Here is a 22,674-nt window from a genome sequence, read left to right on the forward strand (position 1 = left end):
TATCATAAAGCAAAAGGAGCTGAGTCGCACATGACTTGTACATGGCCTGGCTTATCGTCAGGTAACACAAGCAGGTATATTAGGGTGGACCAATGGTATCTATCTCCACATATGCAAGTCGCACTCAAGGGAAACATTGTTTATGAAAGCTTTTCAGTACACTTTTTAATTATCTTTAAATGTAAAAAATTTGATATTTCTTCACAAAATAGATTAAAATTATCTTAAAACCACCTAGCAATGTTGAGGACCAGCCTAAGTAGCAGGTAAAAACACAGCAGTATTCTTCCATCCGTCCACAGATAATGGTTACATATTTATACAGAATGCATATATTCATTTTCGGGTTTGCCTTATTTTGCATTTTTTGGGATCTGTTATTTTCGGTGCAGTGAAAATCGGATCTTTGTTTTAGTTACTCGAGAACTGGCGATATGAGCGGTAGTCAATTTCTTCGCGCCCTGGGACGAACGCTGGGATTGGGTAGAAACCAGCTGAAGGTCGATAGCCGACATGTGGTGCTGATCACGGGATGCGATTCGGGACTGGGGTAAGGTAACTGAACCTGAAACAAGTTAAAGGTACTAACTGGATGGTTTTTTGCTTCTGGATAGCCACTCCATGGCCGTTTACTGCCATGAGTCCCTGCAGATGACCGTGGTTTCCTGCTGTCACAATGTTAAATCCGAAGGAGCAAAGCTGCTGCAGAGTTTAAATTCCTCTAAGGACGGGCTTACCAGGATGCACACCTTGGAACTTGATCTTCTAGAACCCGACTCCATTCGCCAGGTTCATCAGCAGCTTAGGGATATACTGGCCAAGGATCCCAGCTATCGGCTAACAGCACTTATCAATAACGCCGGAGTAATGTGCTTCGGGGAATTCGAGTGGCAGTTACCCGAGCAGATCGAAACGCAGATCAACTGCAACCTGCTGGGCACCATGAGGCTAACCCGTGAATTGCTTCCACTGCTCCGCCAGCAGCAGGGCAGGATTATCAACGTGACCAGTCACTGTGGACTGCAGGCTCTTCCTGCATTGGGTCCCTACGCCGCCTCCAAGGCCGCCCTTAGGTTTTGGACAGATGCCCTACGAGTTGAACTCCAGCAATACGGCATGGAGGTGGTTAATTTTATACCAGGATCCTTTGTCCTGGATAGCAACATTGCAGCGCGTCAGCAGCAGCATGCTCAGAAGATGCGGGAAGCCTTCAGCCAGGAGCAACATGCTCTTTACGACACCTACTTCGAAGCCTTCAATAGTTACCTGAAAATCTTAAGCGGCTTCAAGCCACCCAATAGGCTGAAGAACGAATCTTTGCTGGCGAAATTCAAAGATGCCTTGACCAGCTCCCAACCCTTAGCATTGTACATCGAGGAACCCCGCAGATATCGCCTCTATCGTTGGCTCTTTTCGCTTTGTCCCACTCCGCTGGTGGACTGGCTCACCGTGCGCTTCTGCGCCATGCCCACCTATGAGTCCACAAATAGGCAGAAGAAGATTTAGATTAATCCGTAGTCTATACATTTTAAATATACATTGTAGCACATTGGAATACTTGGCTAAGGGCTGTGGCAAATAAATCGAGCTGTATCCAGGGAATGGAAAACGACAAAGACGATCACAGAACGCAACTGGGTGGTAGTATTTAGTAGCCAGTGCTGCGGCACCGCTCGAATACCGCATCGTTGAGTAGCTGGAACCACTCGCTGGCATAGGTGGAGTCCTCCGCAGCCCGGAATAGCTGAAGCTTTTCCTGCGCTGGCAGGGAGGAGCAGAGATAGTAGCTGATGGCTGTCTCCGTCAGCTCAGCATGATAGTTCTTTAGCGCCCACTCCAGCAGGCGCAGGCAGTTGTGCGAGTCCAGGAACTGGATGAGTCGTTGCTGCAGGATATCCTCCATTTCGGGTATGATGTACACCCGAGACATCTCGAAGGCTTGCAGCAGGGCAGGGTAATCCAGCTCCGTTAAGTGCCGCTCATGGCACACGATTAAATGCAGAAAGTATCGCAATCCACTGGCCGTGTAATCATTCAGCTGAATCTCGCCATGCTGACCTTCTCGGAAATCACTGTTGAGCATCTTGTTGAACACCTCACTGGCCTCGCAGAGCAACTGCTTATTAAAGCCAATGGTTACGGAGGAACCGTCTTCTCCACTAACCAGGAATTTCATGTCGCAGTTGTCATGCAGGGTAGAGGATTCACTTAGTTTCTGGCTACAAATCTCTGATGTACTCTCCGCGGGCTCTGCTTCTGGTAAAACAATGCCGAGGGTATATCGGGCCATTGATGTCACCGCATCCACTGCCTCGTCAGCATAGTTATCCTCGGTCTTTTTGCGTAGCATCAGGTCAAAAAGCAGGTTCAGTGCATTTCCGTCGTACAGGAACTGATAGAGCAGACGATGGCTCTTGATAATGTAGGCTACCGATATGGCTGCTCTCTGTTGGGCTTTCACATCGTCGCAGCGCAGGAGTCGCACCAACTCCTCCTTGCCATAATTGGACTCTCCGACATTGGTAAGTGTCTCCAAGAACGCGAAGCCATCTTTGCGCATCTAAAAAGAGAAGTAATGTTTATTATTTAGAATATTTTGAGATCGAATTTAACTTACCTCCTCCACTTTGGTGAGTTGATACAACTGATGGACCACGCCATGTTTGATGATCTGGGCAAAGAACTGGCTCTCTCTAAAACGTTATACCTCTGGTTATTAGAATAAATAAAAATATTTAGTTTTACTTTAACTCACAGTAGAATATTCGTCAGGGCATTTGAGAAGTTGTTGTTGGCCCCGAATAAGTTGATTGCTCTTATCAGAGTATCTAGTGTCTCCGGCTTTCCGAGTTCCACTCTCTTGTTTACCATCAGCGTAATACGATAGATAAGATTCTCAATAATGTCGATGGTGTCGCCTGCTTGGTTTCGGAACTGGGCTAGTTTCGGTGGTACATCTGAGCTTAGTTCCTCGAGATCTTCTTTGTCGGAAAGCGGGTCATCTATGGGCTCGCTTCCCTCATCAATTAGTTTTAATATATCCAAAACATTGGAAGTCTGGGCACGATTAGCGGCTATGCGGCGATCCCTTGTATCCATATTACTATTACTTGTGCCGTCATCCTCATCTTCTTCGTCATCACTGCAGGCCGGTGAATAGTTGTCGTCGTCATCATTTGTCAGTAGATCTTTGCACACCGGAGACATGCTGCGCGAACTGCATGGACTGGTTGTTCGATAAGACCTTGGTGAGCTGCTCGGTGAGTCAAAGTCCGAGCCTAAGGCCTCATGGGTCTTTGAGAACTTTAATATTAAAAAATGTTAATTAGCAAGTGCTTCAACACTGTATTATATTATATACCTTGCTTAGCGTCTCTGGCGTTGTGGGATCCGTCAGTTTTCTTTTTTTGCCTCCTTGAAGTCTCTCCTCTCGACGACGTTTGTGATGCTCATCATCGCTGGTCAGGTAATCATTCAATTCCCTTACCAACATCGGAACAAGTCCTTCATAAAGCAAAAGTTCCATGCTTAAGTTGTCATATTGAAAGTTGTTGAGAATGTGGAAAAGCTATTGGATAAAAAACAGAATAATAACTATCTTATGTTTAGATTTGGATGACAATTTACTCACCGATGATCGCTCGCTCTGCGAGTTGGAGTCCCGAATCATGGCCACCAGCTTACGCAGAGCTCCACATCTTCGGATCTTCGAGCGACTGCAGGCATCCGTGGACAGGGTCAATATGATGTTAATGCAATGCCGGCTTTCACTCTCGTTAAGTGGTTTGGCCATATTAACTGCCATGAGCATCTCACAGGCAGCCACAATGGCATCCGCTGTACTCAGCATGTAAAAGGCGCAGGGATCCTTGCAGAAGTTTGAAAGGATTTTCAAAGCGGAAGCTCGCTGATCGCCGTCCTCCTTCACGAAGCAGACGATCGAAGCTAATGAGGTATTGCGGGAAATGGACTAATAAAGGAGAAATAATAAAGGAAATTTAAGCAAATTAATGATAAAGATGACTTACCTCCCAAGCTTTCATTCCAATCTGCTGAGCTGATATAAGAACTAGACACTTTAATATCTCAAGGGCCAACTCAACTGCTGCCTCATTCTCCTTGGGCAGTGCATAGTCACAGTTCCTTGTAGCGTTTTTGAGCATCTGATAGTCAAAGATATCACTACGTACTCCCTCCAAGTTCCTGGCCACCTCCTCAAAATATTTCTCGCGATGCTGATTCCTCTTCAGCCCTATCAGCGTAGACACCTCGATGTCCGGAACTGGCTCTTTGGGCGCCTCAGTATTCTTCATCACAGCCAGAAAAATCCGCATTAGCTGCAGGAAACCATTGGCCACGAGGAAGTGCTTTAGAAATTGGCTGCTGGTTAGGAGAAAACGGCAGACGCGGAAAGCCATGATGCGGGTCTGCACCGCGCTGGTGGACTCGATAATGTGGCAAATGGCTGGGGCAATGGCCGCATAGTGGACGTTAAGATACTGGGACGCCTTCTTGCTTTTGGCCAGGTTTCCAAGCATCCGGCATGCGCGGCATTGAATAACGGGATTGGGTATGGTCTTCAGAATGGTCACGAGCGGGGGAATCACCTTGCATTCAACTGCCTGATTAAATTTTTATTATTAAAAAGATATACGGAATTATTATATTTTACAATTAAACTAAGGTCAAATAACTTTTTTAGTTTTTTTAGTTTTTAAGAATTAGCTTGTCAGACTTTTTTTTAAATTTGAGATTCGATTTTATAAATGATAATATATAAAAATGTTTTGGCGATGTCCATATTAAGCTTAGAATAAAAAGCTATTTAAATTTTTTAGTTTTTCCGATTTGCTCACCTCAATGCAAGCCTGTTCATCCGTGCAGCAGTTTCCCAGTATACTCAGGACCACCTCCATTATCTTTTCATTCAGCTTCGTAATCAAGCGCACCTGGAAGACGTAATTAATTATCATTTAAAAATCGATTTGAATCACGATCCTATGATGTGCAGGGCAGTGGCTGTAAAACCCCAATGAGTGTTGTGACTCCCAAACCCACCATGATGTGAACGCCCCCAGCCGTACGAAATAAAACAATGCCATTTTTGTCCTTCACCAGATCGGTGCGCAGCTTCACTAGGCATTTGTAAATGACCGTTCGATCTGTGGAGGTCTTGAGCACATCCAGCATGCTCTCCACATGTTCTGGCGTCCAGAACATTGGCAATTTTCTTAATTTTTTAAACAAAATGGAACAATTCAACAATTTTAACAGTGCGTCTCAAACCTTTCTGACTGTGTGCCCATGCAGTGCACGGTATTTTTCAGTATTAAAACGGTATTTTGGCGTATTTTTTAAAAATCTACCCGCGGTCGCACAATAGTACAAACAAAGAACCAATAACAAAACATGATTTTCCTCAGATTAAGGGTGTTTTTACACTGAGCAAAATATTGGACCTGTTTTGGGATTATACTTTGATCGCTATTTTAGCCAAAATATAATAGACTATATTAATAGAATTATTGGCTTTTCCTTTTATTTGCGATCACAATTTTTAAATATATAGGTTCAGTTCAACAATATAAAATATTAATATTTTGAACCAATTTATATCGTGACACGACGTACACAGTTCTATCTCTAATTCAGGCGCTATATTGGATTTTTCAACTGCTTGCAGCGGTCATACTAATAATCAAGATAAAGCAAAGCCACTGTAATAGTTAGTTAATTACTGTTTGTCTTTGTTGCGCGGAAACACGTACTTTCCCCAGAACTAAAAAAGTTACCCAAAGTCGTGCATATTATTTTTTTCCGATTTTAAAAGAACCAGTTTCGAAGTGGTTGTGACTCATCAATTTTCGCAGGCTCAAGGAGAGAATTTCACCATGGACGCCATCAGCAACGGAGAATCTGGTGATCAAGTTGGAATAAGGGTGGGAAATCCTGAGACTCTTTACGATCACACGGATGCTCTGGGTTCTGTTGGAGCAGGAGGTTCGGGAAGCAGCGGACTGGTCACAGGAGCCTCGCATCCTTATGGTACAGGAGCCATTGGGCAGCTTGCCAACTCGTACACCTCACCCTCGTCGAGCTACCGTAAAAATGTGGCCAAAATGGTCACCGATCGTCACGCCGCCGAGTACAATATGCGTCATAAGAACCGTGGAATGGCCCTGATCTTTAATCACGAACACTTCGAGGTGCCCACTTTGAAGTCCCGAGCAGGAACCAATGTCGATTGTGAGAACTTTACGCGGGTGCTGAAGCAGCTAGATTTTGAGGTGACTGTTTACAAGGACAGCCGATACAAGGACATATTAAGGACGGTTGAGTATGCAGCCTCACAGAATCATAGCGACAGCGATTGCATTCTAGTGGCCATCCTGTCGCACGGCGAGATGGGCTACATCTACGCCAAGGACACTCAGTACAAGCTGGAAAATATATGGAGCTTTTTCACGGCCAATCACTGCCCCTCATTGGCGGGCAAGCCCAAGTTGTTCTTTATACAAGCGTGTCAGGGAGATAGATTGGATGGCGGAGTGACCATGCAACGCTCACAGACCGAAACCGATGGCGACTCTTCGATGAGCTACAAGATACCCGTGCATGCTGATTTCCTGATCGCCTACTCCACTGTTCCGGGATTCTATTCGTGGCGAAACACCACCCGCGGCAGCTGGTTTATGCAGAGCCTGTGCGCCGAGTTTGCTGCTAATGGAAAACGTCTCGACATCCTTACCTTGCTCACTTTTGTTTGCCAACGGGTGGCCGTAGACTTTGAATCCTGCACTCCGGACACGCCGGAGATGCACCAGCAGAAGCAGATTCCCTGCATCACCACCATGCTGACGCGCATTCTGCGCTTTAATGATAAGCAGCTGGCTCCAGCTGGACGGGTTTGATCGATACTGGTATGGATAGGGCACTGGCTACGGCGAGGTGTGTGATAAACCAAGACGCAATTAAGATAAAACAAAAATTCTAAGGCCGATTTGCAGCATATTTGTATGAAACACTTTTTACCCTGATCAAATTCTTGAGATTGGTTTCACTGCCTATTTTTTTTATTTAAGCGCAAAGTATCTATCAATTGGCATTTATTACTGTCGCATTTTTGCCATCTGTATTTATATAAGGGTGTTAAGTTCAAGATGGCTAGGAAATGTAAAAGGATTAAATTGCATTTTTTGTTGGTCCCACTTTTTTCGTGATAAATTTTACTTTCCTGCTCATAAAAACGATCTCAAAATTCAACATTGCCTTTGAAATCTCATAAGGATTTCCCCTTTTCTCTTCTCGGTCAGGAACATTGAACTACCCTTATCTTTTTACAGACCATTAACTCTTATTTTGAATATTTTTATACATCAATATCTTTATATTGTAAGCATGTGTGTCATGATCGTCCAAAACAAAAACCAACGACTTTAGCCTGTAGTTGAGAAGTTTTTGAACAACATATACTATCTATAGAATTTGTACTCTTATATAAAACACTTTAGCAAATGTTTTCCTTTCAAGTTTACCGCTAATAAATACGATTGAAAACAATGAAAATGAATCAATGACCATTGGGTGTTGACCTCGCCGCCTGTTTTTGGGCGTCAAGTTGAGTGGGATTTCCTGAAAAGGCATCATCGGGAGAGAGCAAAATAGACAAGACGAGTCATTGGATGACCCTGTTATACGATTTTAGAGCTTACAATCACTTTATTCTTAGAGCTGGACACAACGAAAATAATTTCCAATTTAGATTTCACTTAAAGCACACCGGGGATGGGCAGAATTTTAAAGCCTGTCAGCAGATCCGACTTTGAGGCTGGATAAATGCACGTTTCTGATAACTTCAACTAATTAAAAACGTAGAATTTGCGCTCACAATTTGCTAGTTGAGGAAGATCTAGATGTGACCGCCCTCCTTCAGCTTGGCAACCAGGGCATCTACATCGGCAACGGTGGCTCCGGCCTGGCGAACTGGGGGATCCTCCACGGAGACGACCTCAATGCGGGGTGAGGTATCGACGCCGAGATCTTTAGCAGTGACCTTCTTGAGGGGCTTCTTCTTGGCCTTCATGATATTTGGCAACGTGGCGTAGCGAGGAGTGTTCAGCCGGAGATCGGCACTCAGCACAGCTGGTGTCTTGGTCTTGATCGTCTCCAGACCCCCATCAATCTCACGGGTGATGGTCAGACCGGCGTCGGTCTTCTCGATCTTGTTGCAGAAGGTACCCTGGGGCCAGTCCAGAACGGCGGCTGTCATCTGGGCCGTCTGGTTGGCATCGTCGTCGATGGCTTGTTTGCCCAGAATGACCAGATCAGCCTTCTCGTCCAGCGCCAGTTTGGCTAAGATCTTTGACACGTGGATGGGCTGCAGGAGCTCATACTCAGCGGCAGGGATCTCCACGTGAACTCCACGATCGGCGCCCATTGCCAAGGCGGTGCGGATTACCTCCTGAGACTGGGCAGGACCCACAGATACAGCGATTACCTCCTCAGCCAGCTTCTTCTCCTTCAGCTTGACCGCCTCCTCCACGGCGATCTCATCAAAGGGATTCATGGAGTGCTTCACGCCCTGGGTAACCACACCAGTTTTGTCGGGCTTGACGCGGACCTGGACATTAGGGAGAAGGTAGAAAATACTTTAATTGCGCTTTAATTAAACCGATTACGCAAAACGCAACAAGTGATAAAAAATAGTGGAAGAAGATGCGCAACAAGCGATTTCTAGGCTCACCTTGACGGCATAGTCGATCACACGCTTTACTCCAACCAAAACACGCGCCATTTTCTGAAAATAATTTTTATTATTTAAGAAAGCTAAATTTTTTATTAATTTGAAGAACTTACCTCTTCAAGATGGAAACGAACTGATTTTTAGCGGCGGGGGAGCGGGTGGTCCAAAGGTCTTGTAGACGGACAGCGTTGCCACACTGCTTTGCTGATTACTTATAGCTTTTAAAAGCTAGACGCTTGAGCTAAATAATTTAAAAGGTTTCGAGTTTTGAAGAATTTAAACTATTTCCGCATTTTTCTTTAAATTTGTATAATTAAAAGACATTTAATGAACTTTCCAAAATTCCAAGTTAATACCCATTTCTTATCAGTATTAATCGGCCCACTCCCACACTAAACAAACTGCGGATGTTGCTCCTCTCTAGCTCCAATCAGCTGTTGTACTTTCACCGCAAACATTTCTCCGCAGCGGCGACAACATCCCATTCCATTCTTATAGAAAATCTGCTGTAAATTTATCTTAAAACAAATAAGATAACGATGGCTGCAACAGCTCCTGTGATCATGCGTGTCATGGCGTCATCCATAAGCACGGCAAAGCGAGCTGGAGGAATCATTCGAGATATTCTCAAGAAAGGCGATCTAGGAATCGTGGACAAAGGAAAGAACGATGACTATGATCCCCAGACAGAGGCGGATCGGCTTGCACAGCGCAGCATCATCGCTTCGTTAACTAAAAAGTTTCCCAGTGTGAAGATCATTGGAGAGGAGGGTGGCTCCGACCTGAATGTGTCGGACGATTATCTCGTGACCGAGCTGGACGAAGGATTTCTGCAACAAAGCTGTCCAGCGGAGTGGAAAGATGCCAAGCCGGAAGACTTTGTAATATGGGTTGACCCGTTAGACGGAACATCAGAGTACACACAGGGTAGGCTTAAAAAACCTCCACAGTCCCAAATTTGACAGAAAATCTTTCTTATTCCGCACAGGATACGTAGAACATGTAACTGTATTGATCGGCATAGCTGTCAAAGATTCTGCAGTGGGCGGCATCATCCATCAGCCCTTCTACCAGCAACCCGATGGTGAACTGGGTCGCACCATTTGGGGCCTAAAGGGCTTGGGTACGGGAGGATTCACAGCAAGCCCTGCTCCACCAGGCCAGTTTATCATAACCACCACTCGTTCGCATTCCAATGCACTGCACCAGAAGGCTCTAAATGCATTTGCTTCCACTGAAGTTCTAAAAGTCGGAGGTGCAGGATTTAAAGTGCTCCAACTTTTAGAGGGAAAGGCTCACGCTTATGTCTTTGCCACGCCAGGGTGCAAGAAGTGGGACACCTGCGCTCCCGAGGCCGTGCTGGAAGCACAGGGCGGATGCCTTACCAACATAAACGGCGAGCACTATGTTTACAATGCCGATGTTGAGCACGCAAACCGCCAAGGAGTGCTGGCCAGTCTGGGACAGAACCATTATGAACTGGTCGCAAAGATTCCCGCCGAGGTGAGAGCGGCTGTAGGAGCTAAACTTTGAATTCCAGCACTTTATTAGTTTATTTGCACTAAAAGTAAACACATAAATTAAGGAATAACAGGTTAGAAATTTTTAAAATTGTTACAACTGAGAACAAGACTATCTTTATTTATCGAAACTGTTGCTGTTGTTGCTTTGTGTGCTGCTATTGGCCACCGAGTTGTTTATATAGCGATTCCTCTTAGCCTTTGTCATTTTACAAGAGTTCACTGAGGCAGCGAACCGGAGAGACTTTACGGACTCTTGGAAACAGTCTTGGAACGGCGAAACATTGATGAACATAAGGGTCTTTGAGTTGCCACCCAGCGAAGGCATCAAGAGATGTGTAAGCTTCGAATTTCGGTACGGAATATGATCTTGCTTTTGCAGTAGCGCTAAGATAACGTTTGTGAGCTCCGAAAGCGAGCGGTTGATGTTTTTCGTCTCAGTCATACGGGTACTTGTCTTCGGGGATTCCGAGCCGGCCAAATCAACAAGGTTTATCGAACCCACCGAAATTTCTTGCTTCTCAGAATGGCGACCGATGAGCTCCAGTTTGGTAACAGCATGAGAACGGGAGGAGCGCTCGTTGCCAGCCGTTGAGGCAGTGGCCCTGTTCATCTTAGCCGTATGCATCAGATGGCGCAGATGATTAGGATCGAGGACAGTCTCCTCCGTTATGTTGGACACGTAAATATCGTTCTTGTTGTTCTTGGCCATACGAATCTCCATATCCTTCTGCTCGTTGCTCAACAAATCGTACAGCACTTCGTTGTAGATCTCTAGAAAGGTAGCCTTGATCTCGTACTCCCAACCTAAATTGCGATAGCCCCTAATAGAGTCAAAGAGTAGATCAACTGTGCGTGGAATGACTCCAACACTGTCCGCTACTCCGTCCATTGTGTATGTCTTGCCACTGCCAGTCTGTCCATAGGCAAAGATGCAAATATTGTAACCATCCAGAGCCGATTGAATAAGCGGTGAAACCATTTCGAAGATATCCGACTGGGAGGAAAGTGGATGGAAGACCTGGTCAAAGGAGAAGATCTGTTGCCCCATTTTGCTTTTGGCCTGCCCGTCTAGGCTTTGCAGCTCCACGGTCGCCTCGTCATGGTACGTCCAAGTGCAGCACATTCGGTTCTCCTCAGACTCAAGCGGCGGTCTTATTCGACAGAAGACCCGGATGTTGCCGCGCAGATCCATCACCGTATTGTGCAACTCCTTGCGCTCCATATTCGACTGGAAAAGTTGCTCTTTGCAAGTTTCCAATTCCGCGGCCTGTTGCTTATTGCTGCGCAGGAGTTCCTCGGTGCGCTTGCGCAAATGCACCACTTCTTTGCTTAGAGCGGCATGCTCGGTTTTAACTTTCTACAATTCTCAGTTATTACATTTGTTTAATGGTTAGATTAGTTTTGGTTCTCACCTCGTGTATTGCCTGCAACTCAGAGAGCTCTTCTTTAGTCTTGCCCAGCGTTGATGTGATTGTCTCTATATTCTTGGTATGTTGCTTAACTTGCCGCTGGAGACACTCGTTGTCAGTCTGCATACTCTTCAGAGAGGTTTCCGTCTCAAATAGTTTGCTCTGCGCTTCCTCTAGTTGCGTTGGCATGGACTCCAGCTCCCCCATGTCCTCTGTCTGCTTCTCGTATTTGGTTTTGAGAACTTTGTGTTTCTCCAAAAGGTCGTGGAAGCGGGCCTTGAAGTCATAAGGAGCGATACGTTTTGTCGGGGCAGCAGACGCGCTTGTTCCTGCGTTCGTTGCTCCTCCTACGGTTTTTTTGGTAGTGGCTGGCGCCGCAACACGAGGAGCAGGACGCGTAACTGGTGGTCTTTTAGCAGCTGTGGTTGTTGCTGATGAAGCGGTAGCACCAGGCCTCACCGGTTGGTGATTGGGAACAGTCAGCGTGCTGGCAAGGCGTGTCACTTTGCTGGGAATAGTAGGCAATGAAGGAACAACAGCAGTGCGTTTATTTCCGCGAAGTTCACAGGCGCTCCGACTGCGTCTTAGCTTGGCCCTATTAGTCATCTTCATGGGTTCCGGAGAGGCAGCACGCGCTGTCCGAATTGAACAACATTTTAGATCCAAATATTTTATTTAGGTTTCATTTACTCACCTCCGCCTCCTCTACGCTCAAGTACCTGGGGAAGATTATTAAGGTCCCTCGACAATGGAGGCAGTAAGTTGCCGCAGTACGTCTGGTTTGCATTGAAGGCACTGGCTCCACCAGCACCTCCTAGTCCCATTCCCAATCCTGCAGGACCCCCTGCGCGAATTCGATCTGTAGGCAGTATGGTTTTCACCGGCATCTGGGGACGTTTAATGCCCGAAGGTTTTGGTAATCGGGATTCCATAGCCAACTAATTATACTTAATGTTAGAGATACTATTCCGCTCGTCTAGCTCCTTGCAATTACGTTTACAAATTATTTGGCGTTGTTGATATTCGAGACAAGCGACGCCTTCAATTCCCGCCGTTATTTTCGATTGTAGGGATGCACTGGAAAAGTGTGACCGTTTAACTGGACTAGTCAGAGTTGTCAACTTCCTTCTAGTTTGCAAATCAGATGTTTTCAGTTTCAGTGCAGCATTAACCATCGGGCACAAGTTTTCGCCTTGACTCGCGTTTTTCGCGAGTGAAAATCACCTAAAAAGGTGTAGAAAATAGTGCCTGCTACTTACAGACCGTGCTTTGCGTGGAAAAGTCGGGCTAGATAATTTAACAGCCTGAAAAGTGAAGACTTGTGCGCAGCACGCGTGGCGTTGCCAGACAATTACAGCAATTTGCTGTGCTCTTTCTTGAGCAAATTTTAAACTTTTCGCTAGTATAGGCAGTGCGGAGGGAGGCCGCGCTTTTCCCTAAAATCGATTTCTTATTCTGAAAAATATCAGAAATCTGCATTCCAATTGGAAAATCTTTGCGTGACAAAGGCGTTGCCAGCCCGGGCGCAGGTCTCACGCACCCACCTCTAGTTTGTTTTCATTCGGAAATTGGAAAAAGTTCCTTGCACGGATTTTGTGAATTAAAATTGGCTTAGTCCGCTCCCACGACCGCGAATCCCCTCGAGATGTCGGGGCAGGCGGAGCTCAAGGAACTTGGCATGTTCGAGCTGCGCCCGCTGGTCACCAATATCAGCTGCAAGCTTTCCGCGGTGACTGCGGGTCTGGATGAAAAGTAATTGTTAATCTTGTTGCACTATTTGATTACTATTATGTACGATTGTTTCATTCTGTTCAGTTCCAGGCAGTTTCTATGCCTTGTCACCGAGGAAAATGAGATCCTGCTGCGGTACATCAGCGCCACCTCCGGCCAGGAGGTGGTTAAGATGATATCCTGGTTCCGAAACCGCGTTATCCACGACGTCTGTTTCGATCCGGCGGGCATTTGGCTGCTGGTGCTATGTGAGTATAAGTACCACCCACTTTCTGTTTGGGGGGTGATGGTGGTGTTGCTAAAATTACTTTGGCCCCATGTGTGCGTGTGTGGTTATTGATTTTTTGATGCGTTTGTTTGTTGCCTTTGTTTTGATTTAACGATCGAATATTACACTTCACTGACCACTGATCCATCAACAGGTTTTGACAATACGCTGCACATTGTGCCCGCCCTGGCGCTGGTGGATAAATTAAATGGATTGCCTGCCTGCTCGCTATACAGCACCACTCAGGTCACCTCCTACATCATACCCTTCGTGGGTCCCCACGAGTGCCCCAACTCCAAGAAATGCCCCAACCACTCTACGGTTCAAGACGAGCCATCGGTAGAGCAGCTGGCCGACAACCTGGAGCAGGCTAAACTGCAGGATGAGGAGGAGGAGCCACTTGGCCACGATCTGCCAGAGCATATGCTTGTTGGCAATAGCGGAACAGAGGAGTCAGCGCACCCACCGCCGCAGCAGCAGGCGATCGATGTTACTGGCAATAGCCAGGTGATGACCATCTCATTCATGGCGTCGAAGACCTGTCCGTATCCGCTGTCCGTTGTCTGGTGGAAGACAAACAGCGGCCAAAATAGGGCCATTATCGGCTACTCAGATGGCTCCATCTGCTTTGTAGGCCTGAGTCCCAACTGTCCCATGATCGCTAGCACTGCCATCGAAAACGGATCTGTGATGCGCCTGGTTATCTGCAAGGACAAGGCGTACGATGGCGTCATGCTGCTGGTAAGAATTTGATCAACATTTTAAAAAGAATACTATAATCACCTACATACCGCCTTTCAGATAACCTCTTCGCTGAAGCAGCAATACAAGCTCCTCCTAGAGCAAAAGGCAATAAAGTACGTTTATCCCGGCGACAGTTCCCCAACGACCCGAGAGGGTGCCTGGCAAATCGTGATGTCTGTGCAGGAGAAACAACATAGTGCGACGATCGGTGCTCGGCAAAGCAATAGCTCCGATCCGGCATCAGACAGCAGTCAGTTAGAAGAAGATGTCTTTGTACCGCAGACCAACGAGGACGCAGCATGTAGTAGTCAAGCAGCGACCGCCGCAGAGTCGTCCACCGTCCCGGCGTCTGCGGATACTACGAGTGCAGATGCGCCACCACCGCCGGCGCCACCTTCTTACAGCGAGGCAGTGGCCCGACAAAACAGCGAGCAAGGAGGCGTCCGTTTCCAGCAACAGCAACTGCCAGCGGGCAGCATGGATGGCATTCTGCCCGCCACAAGAGCCCGCCTCGCGTCGCTCAAGAGCCTTGGATCGAAGAAGCTGCATGCCATCAAGATGCGACTTTCCGATCAGCGTCAAAAGTTTGATGAATGTGCGTAAGCTGACAAAAAAAAATTGTTTTTTCCATTCCCCACTTTAACATATTTTCTTGCCTACATTGTGTTTATCTGTTAATTTTGAAATGCCGTTTAATTGTGTATTTTATATTTTTTTATTGGTGTGCAGTTTTGAGAGAACTGTTGCATCAATTGAAGCGTCGCCTGCGTGGTGAGTTTGAACAACTCTCACACTTGACAGACCAAGTAGAAACAGCTTAAGTATATTTTTAATAGGCTATACTCATCGTAATCCGTCTTTTTTGATTATAGTTATGCCGGACTCGACGATGGGCTCGTTTGCAATCATGGATTCGCCGTCGGTAACACCAGAGCCACTGGGAACCACCACCGGATCCTTCTACACCATCCAGAATCTGCGAAGTACCTTCCTGTTGAGTGCTCTGCATAGCAATAGCCACAGTTTAACCGTTCACAGCATCGATATCAGTTTAAAGCCGCTGTTCGTTTACAAGATCCCCAAGCACACCCAGGAAATACTCATAAGCTCCAACATACTCTACGGTATACACTACGTGGACCTGCATTGTCGGAGCGATTCAGCGATTTCCACAGCTGCATCCTCGCTTGAGGATCCCCTGGTCGCCAATACAGATAAGGAGAATCGGGACGCGGACATTGAAAAGCTGGAGCAGGCCGAGATTAGTGCCCAAAAGAGCGATACGACCAGTGCAACGACTACGGCTACATCGAGCCTCGATCAAAGCGATATGCCCAGTAATGCCATCAATGCCGTGAGTGTGATTAGCAGCGCAATGGCCTCTCTGCATACCTCCGACGAAGATGTGAGTTTCGGGCAATGTTAATGATTTTTATCCAGTTCCTAATATTGAATATGTTTATGCAGCGCTTTAACAGCATGGCTCAGTTAGGTCTCTTTCGTTTCGAGAATGAAACTGTGCTGCACTTATATCAAATGGCACAGTATCGCAGTCCCGCCGCCCAACCAGAGACGCTTACCAAAGAGGAAAAGGCCAAAGCGTTTGAGCTGAAGGATATTCATACGCCTATGGACTACATACAGTTTTATGAGACGGCCGATGTGAGCAGTGAGTTTTCCTTGCGGCAAATGGAGATAATGCAATCAGAGTTCCCGAAGATCAACTACGATCCTAGCTATGTGATCACCAATAAGAATGTGTATACCATACAGCTAAGGTGGGTTATAAATTCGGTATTTCCTACGATTTTTTTTATAAATGGCAAACACTACTTACAGAAAGGAGCCTTTTGAATTGTTTCTTGATGCCGCCCTGCAGAACGAGTTTAATCAGTGCCGTGACTTCTGCAATACTTTCGACCTTTCATTCGAACAGTGCATCGAGTTTGCCGGGGATTACCTGCTCAGGCGAAAGAAGATTACCCAGGCTCTGCTCACGTACAACAAGGCTCGAGTGAAACCGATACGCACAGCTCTAAAACTGGCAATGTATGGACATACATACGCCCTGATGCAGCTCAGTGCTATGGCCCTAAAGTCCACATATCTCCTAAGATCGCGGTACTTGGGTCACCCTCTGCTTAAGGGCATACTAGGTGACATTACTTATAGGCACTCGGAGGATGTCCGTATGATTTTGCCCGAGAAACACGAGGAAGAGGATGTAATCAGCGGCGCTGTCTGCAGCGATTATCATTATGGTGTGGACGAGTCAATTAGCGCCCTTCAAATGTCGCCTTCGTCGCAGTTTCATTTGGCCAACTTGCTGCTCATCACAATGGCCGAGAAGGCAGTAAACGACAAAAATTATATACCCCTGTGGTAAGTTGAAAAAAGTTACGCTTTTAACCTTGTATAATTTTTTAAAACGCTTTCCATATATATTTTAGGAACTTTTTGGTGACCAATAGCAAATATCACACCAACATGACGAGCATTGTTCTTTGCCAAAGTGGACTTTTCTCATCGGCAATTATCTTGGCGAAAATACGAGGTGTATGTTTGGATACTTTCAATGCTCTGATCAGTGTGGTTGCCCAAGAGTTTGGCTGGTACAATGAGCTCAACGTCTGCCTGTACAATCTGAGCGAGAACATATTCATGGAGACAATAACCTACTTGCCACATGTGTCCATGGATTACTTTGCCTTCATTCAGGAAAAGCTGGATCACATAAGACCATGTGTATTACAGGTAAAGAATACTATTTGTAATATCTTTAACTTACTTATTAAAATTTAAAATTTTTCAGCGTCTGTCCAAGCAATTGAATCCGTTTTCGCCTGCTTTAAGGCCCATTGTGTCCCACAACAGTGACTGCGCGATATCGAACGATAATAATCCCCAATTGTTTGAGTTTTGCAAAAGTCTAATTGAAACATATTTGGCAGTGCTCATACATATGGAATCCCAGCGAGTGAAGCATGATTCTATTGTAAATGCTTTATCGAATTTCCGTATCAACTATGAAGACAATCAGGCAAGTCTTATAGCTAGTTTCCTTTATTGTTATCGCTTTAATTAGATATTATTCTCTTAGTTTGCCATTGAATCATCACGCTTCAAACCGATCTCAGCTGGTTGTGCCTACTGCGCCTGTGTTGTGGATGGTGCCGCCTACTTTTGGGGCTCTAGTGGCATTCCCAGTTATTACAGTGCTCAAAAGTCAACAGGTTGATTTTATTGCCTTTTTATGATATATTTATCTAATATAAATAATATCTTTTAGAACCGCCTGAGCCAGCACATGCTGTAAAAAGTCTAGATCTCCTCTCCCAGCTCAATTTGCAGGTCCATGCTATCAAGTGTGGACGACAGCACACTCTTATTCTAACGAATAATGGCGTAGGTTCTCTAGCAAGGATTTGCATTGGGTATTATATTAATTGGCTGTGATATTTCTAGCTCTATTCTGTGGGAAATAACAATCTATGTCAACTGGGAATCGGTCGACATATGCAAATGGCTTTGCAACCGATGCTGGTGACGGCTTTGGATGGCATGAATATAACTATGCTCGAGGCGGGGCAATATCATAATGCGGCTGTCGCGGATGGCAAGCTCTATATGTGGGGGTAAGTTTGAAAGAACTTAGGTAGCTGATTAAGTGAGCTAAGTTATAAATAAACCCATTCCAGATGGGGCGTCTATGGCCAGTTGGGACAGGGAAGCTGCGAGAATATATCTACTCCACAACTAGTCAGTTTTTTCAAATATAAGGTGAGTTCATTGATTTACTGATGAATGAATAAACTAAATGGTTTATTATGGTTTAGAAAATTTTACAAATATCGCTGGGCCATGCGCACACTTTGGTGCTGTGTGGAGCACCCAACAACTACATGGAGGCTAACTACTGCGGCAACGAGCTTTACGTGTTCGGCTCAAATCACTTTGGCCAGCTGGGCACCGGTAACAGCGATCACGGAAGCGACACCAAGATGAACGTGCCAGTGCGTCTTGAAGTGGGCGGCTGCAGCCTAAGACTGATACACACCAAATTTTTTACCAATGTAAGTTAAGGGAATAGGAATGCAATCCAGACTACATTCCTTATCCTCTCACAGTTAGCTGTAGACGAACACGATCGTCTGTACACTTGGGGAAGCTCGCCGCAAGCTTTGCGTCTAGCCAATCAAATCAAGCGGCGCGCGAACGCCAAGCAAAAATTAGAGGAGAACCAGCAGCGAGAGCTGTTGAGCAAGCAACTGGAAGCCACTTTGCTGCCGGCACCCATCACGGGTACCAACACCTTGGTGGAGCCCACCACGTCCTATGCTGCGGTGGTGGCTGGTGCCACACCGAAGGCCACCAGTGACACCAAAGATTGCCAGGACAAGCAGGACGAGGCTGCGCCATCAGATGCTACCGAAATAATTGCCCCGGCGTGTACACGAGAGCCGGAAATATTTAAAGCGGGTTAAACCTCCAGCCACTGTGGTTTCTGTACCGGCTCCTGCCCCTGAACCGGACCCCACGGAGCACCTGACTCCTCATCTGGTGGATACCAGCGAGGTGGCAGGCCAAATCCTGCAGGTATGTAAAGTATCAAAAAATGTGTCAGAAAAATCTTTTTTATTATTTATTTCAAATTTCCAGATTTCTAGCGGCTTGTTCCACTTTTGCCTGATCTCGTCCAGCTGTACGCTATACACGTGGGGAAAGAACCTGGAACACCAACTAGGGACCGAAGACAAGGATCGGCGGGCGGTTCTCAAGCCCTCCCCTATTGACAGCATCGAGAGCCCAATGTACGTAGACTGCGGTGCAGACTTTACGCTGGTTATGACCACCGATCACATTGTGCGAGCCTTTGGAGGCAACTCGAACGGTCAATGTGGCCGAGATTTGGGACCCAGCGTAGAAAGGATGCGACAGAGAGTGGTGTGCCTACCGACGACTAAGCGATTGATGCGATTTGAAAGTCAGTGTGTGGAAGCGCCCGTGGAGATCAATTTGCCGAGGCCACGAATCCGACTAGATCAGGATCCGGTCAGATACCTGAAGGTCATGCCACCATATCAGCCGCACTTCCTGCAGCCGGCAAACATAAGTTTCGATCAGCACTACTCTGTGGGAACCCCGAACTATAAGAGCAGTACGGAGCACGCGGCCACTGGTCAGGACTCCGATGACATGCTTAGCAGTCTAGAGAATCTAAGTCAGAACGATGCAAGTTTCTCATACAATGCTCCAGTGTTGGGCGAGGCACACAGTTCACTAGATATGGACTACACTCCCGAGGAGCAGAGCTATGTTCCGTTACCGGATCAAGCCATGGGTTCTGGAGTTCCTGTGAACGCAGAGCAGTTGCTGGGCCGTGATGATGACGATGCCAGCACCTATACGCAGAGCACCGATGAACTCGGGGACTCTTCACTTCAACAGTTGCGCCACTACATCCACTACTGTTTGTACGCCTTTCATGGTCTGTATAATCCCGACAAGATTGGCGAGTGCGCCCGTCCAAATCGCAACGAGTACCGCATACGTATCTGCATGCTCAACTTTCGGTTCGTCGAAGCCTTTCGGCTGTGCCTGCAAAGCTGCGATTCCGCCCAGCGCACCCTCAAGTTGTTTGAGTATTTTAGCAAGGATACAGGCTATGTGCCGCTGAGGAGATCTGATCTGAAACACCTCATATACCACCTGTGTCTGCACTTCCTGGAGCGCAAATTCGACATGCTCGAGTGTGAGCGTTTTTTCATGGGCGACCTGGACTATTATCTGCTGGAACTGGCCTACGTCTTCTACTTCAACAACAATAACTCGACGCTGGAGCAGAATCTCAACCAGAAGTTCAAGCAGCTTATTGCAGCGGCGGACAGCAATCAGGCGGCAACGTCCGCAGGACAGGAGCACCAACAGCAGCAGCTGCAGGACACCGATGTAATATTCGATAGCTTTACGGTCAAGTTCAAGACGATCTTGTGCCAGCGCCTGCTCAGCTACTCGGACTGCGAAGCTTCCAATTAGCAGTGGCTGGGCCCTGGAGTCCCGTTTCCGGTTCAGATTCTGAGTCTTGGCAACTTTCGTTCGACACGCATCAGTTGAGGGACCGTCTTTGTCGTCCGTCTTGTTTAATATGTTTCGTTATAAATTCAGTCTACGAGCCGGGGACTGCCCTTAACACATATAAGCCCAACCCCCTTCTTCCCTTACATGTTTACGCGTAACTATATATATACCATAATTGTTGTTTGCGGTTATTTATACATCAAATGCTTTTTACAGCGCTGTTATTTAAAAGAAATGTTTAAGACAAACAATTTGTTTAAAGAATCCAATTTTTGTAACGCTTTGTTTGCCATTGGCTGCGCCAGCTTTTATTTGTTTTTTCAATCAACTTTATTAAAACCTAAAACCGAAAGAAAGTAATCCAAAACTGCTCATCGAACAGATCAAAAGGAGGCTGCAGGATATACACATAACATACAAATTTTTGTTTTTTATTCGATATTCAGCTTGTGATTTGCAATTATTTAATAAAATCAGAGTAGAATTAATATAATTATATACACATATATATGATTAACAATAAAATACGTTTATACAAATAAAAGAGAGACGATTCTACAGTTTGAGCTTGATGTTGTCCGTGGTCCATCGCTTACTCTGCAGGCTTTTTATGGCATTCTCGCAATAGAACTGCTCCTCGGATCGGTCGGGCAGGGTTTCCTTGAGTTGCTGCAATTCCTGTTGCTGCTTTAACCCGACCATTGCATCTATAACCGCCTTTATACACTTAACCCGCTGGGCTAGTGCTAGTTTCTCAACACTGTTGCCCATCTTGGAGAGAAATAACTGAAGAACGGTGGACGGAGCCTGCAGTTCGTAAAGTCGAAGAACGGCCAGAGTCAAATCGAAGCTAATGTGGAACTGCTTGGTTTTCAGTGGATGCCAACTGGGCACTCTCTCGAATATGCACTCCAGATCCGCATAAGCCTGGGCCTGAGCCCTTTCATTCAGGGCAGTCCATTCGTACTGGGCCGGGGATATTTGCTGATCGGTGGCAAATCGCTGTGGGGAAACGGGCTTCAGCATGTCTTGTTCCTTCCAATTGCTGTTGGCTTGGCAGCAGGCGTAGAGTATCTCAATGGGGGTCGGTTGATCAGGGAGAAATTTGCCTAGGGCATTTTCCTTCTCCATCAGCTGTTGCATCTTAAAAGCGGCATGAAACACCTGTTCGTAGAGCGGTATGATACCTACTCCCGCATTGGCATAGGCATCTACCAGAAGCTGGAGATGTTTTTCTTCGTGTTGGCACATCTCCAGCGGCCAGGGCCGCCTGAAACTGTTTTAAAGCCGCTTCCTGATGACGTCCAAATCGCTGCAGTAGCTCTATATGACTGGCCAGGTCGCCGCTTTCTTTTAGATAACTTAAGTACTGTTCCAATGTCTTGGGTCTTTCCCTTAGAATCCCATGGAATTGCACTGTATTAAGTGTTCTCTTGAGGAATAGTAATACAGTAATGACGGCATGACCACCACCCTGGGCCGTCAGGGTGTCCAGTAGCTGCTGTTTCTCTTGTAAAGATTTAAACATTTCCAAGGGCGCCGTCTTTCCCTGCAGCAACTTTTGGGCTGTGGCCTCCAGATTTGGACTATATAAAGTGCTCTGAAGTTGGCGACGAAGGAGCTTTAGCTCTTCCTCCGGAGAGACGCCCTTGGGCAGCACCCTGTCATCAAGAGCTTGCTCCTGGAGCACTAGTTTTAGGGCCTCCTCGCTTAGAATGGATTTAATCGAAAGGTTCAGGACAACACTGTTGTTGAAGCTGGCCTCCGAAATGGTGTCATCGGCGAGGATTCCATTACTAGCTAAATCCGGGGCGATGTCCACCTCGTCTTCATCGTCAAAGCTGAACGCCGCTCGGGAGGATCGGTTCCAATAGGTTTCACTGTCGAATTGTAGGTCCATAATGGATATGGTTTGTAGATAAGGAGCAACTGGCTCCGTTAGGAGAACTGGTTTAAAAAGCGCTGTACTGCTTCTGGGTTAGATGTGAGAATTCGTAACAGAATTTGGAATAAAAACGTATTAAACTTTAGATAATAACTTCTTTGTTTTTGTTTTGGCCAGTGTGGCCGCAGTTAAAACTAATAAATATTTACCACTACCAGCTTTCTGTTTTTATACATGGTCCCACTGTATTTGAAATATAAAAATGTTTAAAAATCTATTTTGAGATTTCATAA

At 46.2% G+C, this 22,674-nt stretch overlaps 8 protein-coding genes across 9 annotated transcripts; 4 read left to right on the forward strand and 4 right to left on the reverse strand.

Annotated features, from left to right (window-relative positions):
• Positions 1–72: 72 nt before the first annotated feature.
• Positions 73–1,508, forward strand: LOC108111433 (D-beta-hydroxybutyrate dehydrogenase, mitochondrial). Its single transcript, XM_017220900.2, has 2 exons — positions 73–550; positions 615–1,508. The coding sequence occupies exons 1-2, from the start codon at positions 435–437 to the stop codon at positions 1,504–1,506; spliced, it is 1,008 nt and encodes a 335-aa protein (XP_017076389.1). The 5' UTR covers positions 73–434; the 3' UTR covers positions 1,507–1,508.
• On the reverse strand, positions 1,502–5,298 carry LOC108111432. The gene is made up of 8 exons (XM_017220899.2): positions 5,059–5,298; positions 4,857–4,949; positions 4,029–4,622; positions 3,632–3,970; positions 3,362–3,568; positions 2,756–3,303; positions 2,618–2,693; positions 1,502–2,560 (listed from the first exon to the last, which is right to left on the reverse strand). Exons 1-8 carry the CDS (start codon positions 5,218–5,220, stop codon positions 1,649–1,651), a joined length of 2,931 nt encoding a protein of 976 aa, XP_017076388.1. The 5' UTR covers positions 5,221–5,298; the 3' UTR covers positions 1,502–1,648.
• A 370-nt stretch (positions 5,299–5,668) lies between these two features.
• Positions 5,669–7,560, forward strand: LOC108111431 (caspase). The gene has a single exon (XM_017220897.2). The coding sequence runs from the start codon at positions 5,892–5,894 to the stop codon at positions 6,909–6,911; it is 1,020 nt and encodes a 339-aa protein (XP_017076386.1). The 5' UTR covers positions 5,669–5,891; the 3' UTR covers positions 6,912–7,560.
• A 134-nt stretch (positions 7,561–7,694) lies between these two features.
• LOC108111291 (electron transfer flavoprotein subunit beta) lies at positions 7,695–8,931 on the reverse strand. Of its 2 annotated transcripts, XM_017220680.1 has the most exons (4): positions 8,857–8,931; positions 8,744–8,797; positions 7,889–8,620; positions 7,695–7,828 (listed from the first exon to the last, which is right to left on the reverse strand). In XM_017220680.1, exons 2-3 carry the CDS (start codon positions 8,792–8,794, stop codon positions 7,910–7,912), a joined length of 762 nt encoding a protein of 253 aa, XP_017076169.1. In that variant the 5' UTR covers positions 8,795–8,797; positions 8,857–8,931; the 3' UTR covers positions 7,695–7,828; positions 7,889–7,909. The 2 variants fall into 2 exon arrangements, with proteins under 2 accessions (XP_017076169.1, XP_017076168.1); XM_017220679.1 differs by having other exon boundaries at positions 7,695–8,620.
• Positions 8,932–9,168: 237 nt separating this feature from the next.
• Positions 9,169–10,394, forward strand: LOC108111435 (3'(2'),5'-bisphosphate nucleotidase 1). The gene is made up of 2 exons (XM_017220902.2): positions 9,169–9,670; positions 9,732–10,394. The coding sequence occupies exons 1-2, from the start codon at positions 9,283–9,285 to the stop codon at positions 10,274–10,276; spliced, it is 933 nt and encodes a 310-aa protein (XP_017076391.1). The 5' UTR covers positions 9,169–9,282; the 3' UTR covers positions 10,277–10,394.
• On the reverse strand, positions 10,267–12,720 carry LOC108111434 (protein claret segregational). The gene is made up of 3 exons (XM_017220901.2): positions 12,370–12,720; positions 11,679–12,310; positions 10,267–11,623 (listed from the first exon to the last, which is right to left on the reverse strand). The coding sequence occupies exons 1-3, from the start codon at positions 12,605–12,607 to the stop codon at positions 10,382–10,384; spliced, it is 2,112 nt and encodes a 703-aa protein (XP_017076390.2). The 5' UTR covers positions 12,608–12,720; the 3' UTR covers positions 10,267–10,381.
• A 109-nt stretch (positions 12,721–12,829) lies between these two features.
• Positions 12,830–21,059, forward strand: LOC108111397. The gene is given in 17 exon segments (XM_017220832.2): positions 12,830–13,427; positions 13,491–13,654; positions 13,829–14,415; positions 14,476–15,013; positions 15,291–15,823; positions 15,886–16,196; positions 16,258–16,800; positions 16,869–17,172; positions 17,231–17,458; positions 17,519–17,651; positions 17,708–17,823; positions 17,884–18,053; positions 18,117–18,198; positions 18,255–18,491; positions 18,546–18,872; positions 18,874–19,014; positions 19,078–21,059. Coding segments are annotated over 17 exon segments (5,898 nt in total). The 5' UTR covers positions 12,830–13,320; the 3' UTR covers positions 20,455–21,059.
• On the reverse strand, positions 20,901–22,549 carry LOC108111399 (vacuolar protein sorting-associated protein 16B). The gene is given in 2 exon segments (XM_017220834.2): positions 20,901–21,729; positions 21,731–22,549. Coding segments are annotated over 2 exon segments (1,344 nt in total). The 5' UTR covers positions 22,397–22,549; the 3' UTR covers positions 20,901–21,051.
• Positions 22,550–22,674: the final 125 nt, after the last annotated feature.

The sequence above is a fragment of the Drosophila eugracilis genome, unplaced genomic scaffold (genome assembly GCF_018153835.1).
Source record: "Drosophila eugracilis isolate 14026-0451.02 unplaced genomic scaffold, ASM1815383v1 contig_616, whole genome shotgun sequence".
NCBI classification, from domain to species: Eukaryota; Metazoa; Arthropoda; class Insecta; order Diptera; family Drosophilidae; genus Drosophila; species Drosophila eugracilis.

What these genes read in the sequence shown, in the direction of transcription:
- LOC108111435 (XM_017220902.2), top strand. Translation starts at nt 9,283, where the DNA reads ATGGCTGCAACAGCTCCTGTGATCATGCGTGTCATGGCGTCATCCATA. An exon ending in AACATCAGAGTACACACAGG is followed by an intron (nt 9,671 to 9,731) that starts GTAGGCTTAAAA and finishes TATTCCGCACAG; the next exon opens with GATACGTAGAACATGTAACT.
- LOC108111291 (XM_017220680.1), bottom strand. Translation starts at nt 8,794, where the DNA reads ATGGCGCGTGTTTTGGTTGGAGTAAAGCGTGTGATCGACTATGCCGTC. An exon ending in TGATCGACTATGCCGTCAAG is followed by an intron (nt 8,621 to 8,743) that starts GTGAGCCTAGAA and finishes CCTAATGTCCAG; the next exon opens with GTCCGCGTCAAGCCCGACAA.
- LOC108111433 (XM_017220900.2), top strand. Translation starts at nt 435, where the DNA reads ATGAGCGGTAGTCAATTTCTTCGCGCCCTGGGACGAACGCTGGGATTG. An exon ending in GGATGCGATTCGGGACTGGG is followed by an intron (nt 551 to 614) that starts GTAAGGTAACTG and finishes GCTTCTGGATAG; the next exon opens with CCACTCCATGGCCGTTTACT.
- LOC108111431 (XM_017220897.2), top strand. Translation starts at nt 5,892, where the DNA reads ATGGACGCCATCAGCAACGGAGAATCTGGTGATCAAGTTGGAATAAGG.
- LOC108111434 (XM_017220901.2), bottom strand. Translation starts at nt 12,607, where the DNA reads ATGGAATCCCGATTACCAAAACCTTCGGGCATTAAACGTCCCCAGATG. An exon ending in TGAGCGTAGAGGAGGCGGAG is followed by an intron (nt 12,311 to 12,369) that starts GTGAGTAAATGA and finishes CAATTCGGACAG; the next exon opens with CGCGTGCTGCCTCTCCGGAA. An exon ending in AGTTGCAGGCAATACACGAG is followed by an intron (nt 11,624 to 11,678) that starts GTGAGAACCAAA and finishes TGAGAATTGTAG; the next exon opens with AAAGTTAAAACCGAGCATGC.
- LOC108111432 (XM_017220899.2), bottom strand. Translation starts at nt 5,220, where the DNA reads ATGTTCTGGACGCCAGAACATGTGGAGAGCATGCTGGATGTGCTCAAG. An exon ending in TTGGAATGAAAGCTTGGGAG is followed by an intron (nt 3,971 to 4,028) that starts GTAAGTCATCTT and finishes CTCCTTTATTAG; the next exon opens with TCCATTTCCCGCAATACCTC. An exon ending in CGCCAGAGACGCTAAGCAAG is followed by an intron (nt 3,304 to 3,361) that starts GTATATAATATA and finishes TTAATATTAAAG; the next exon opens with TTCTCAAAGACCCATGAGGC.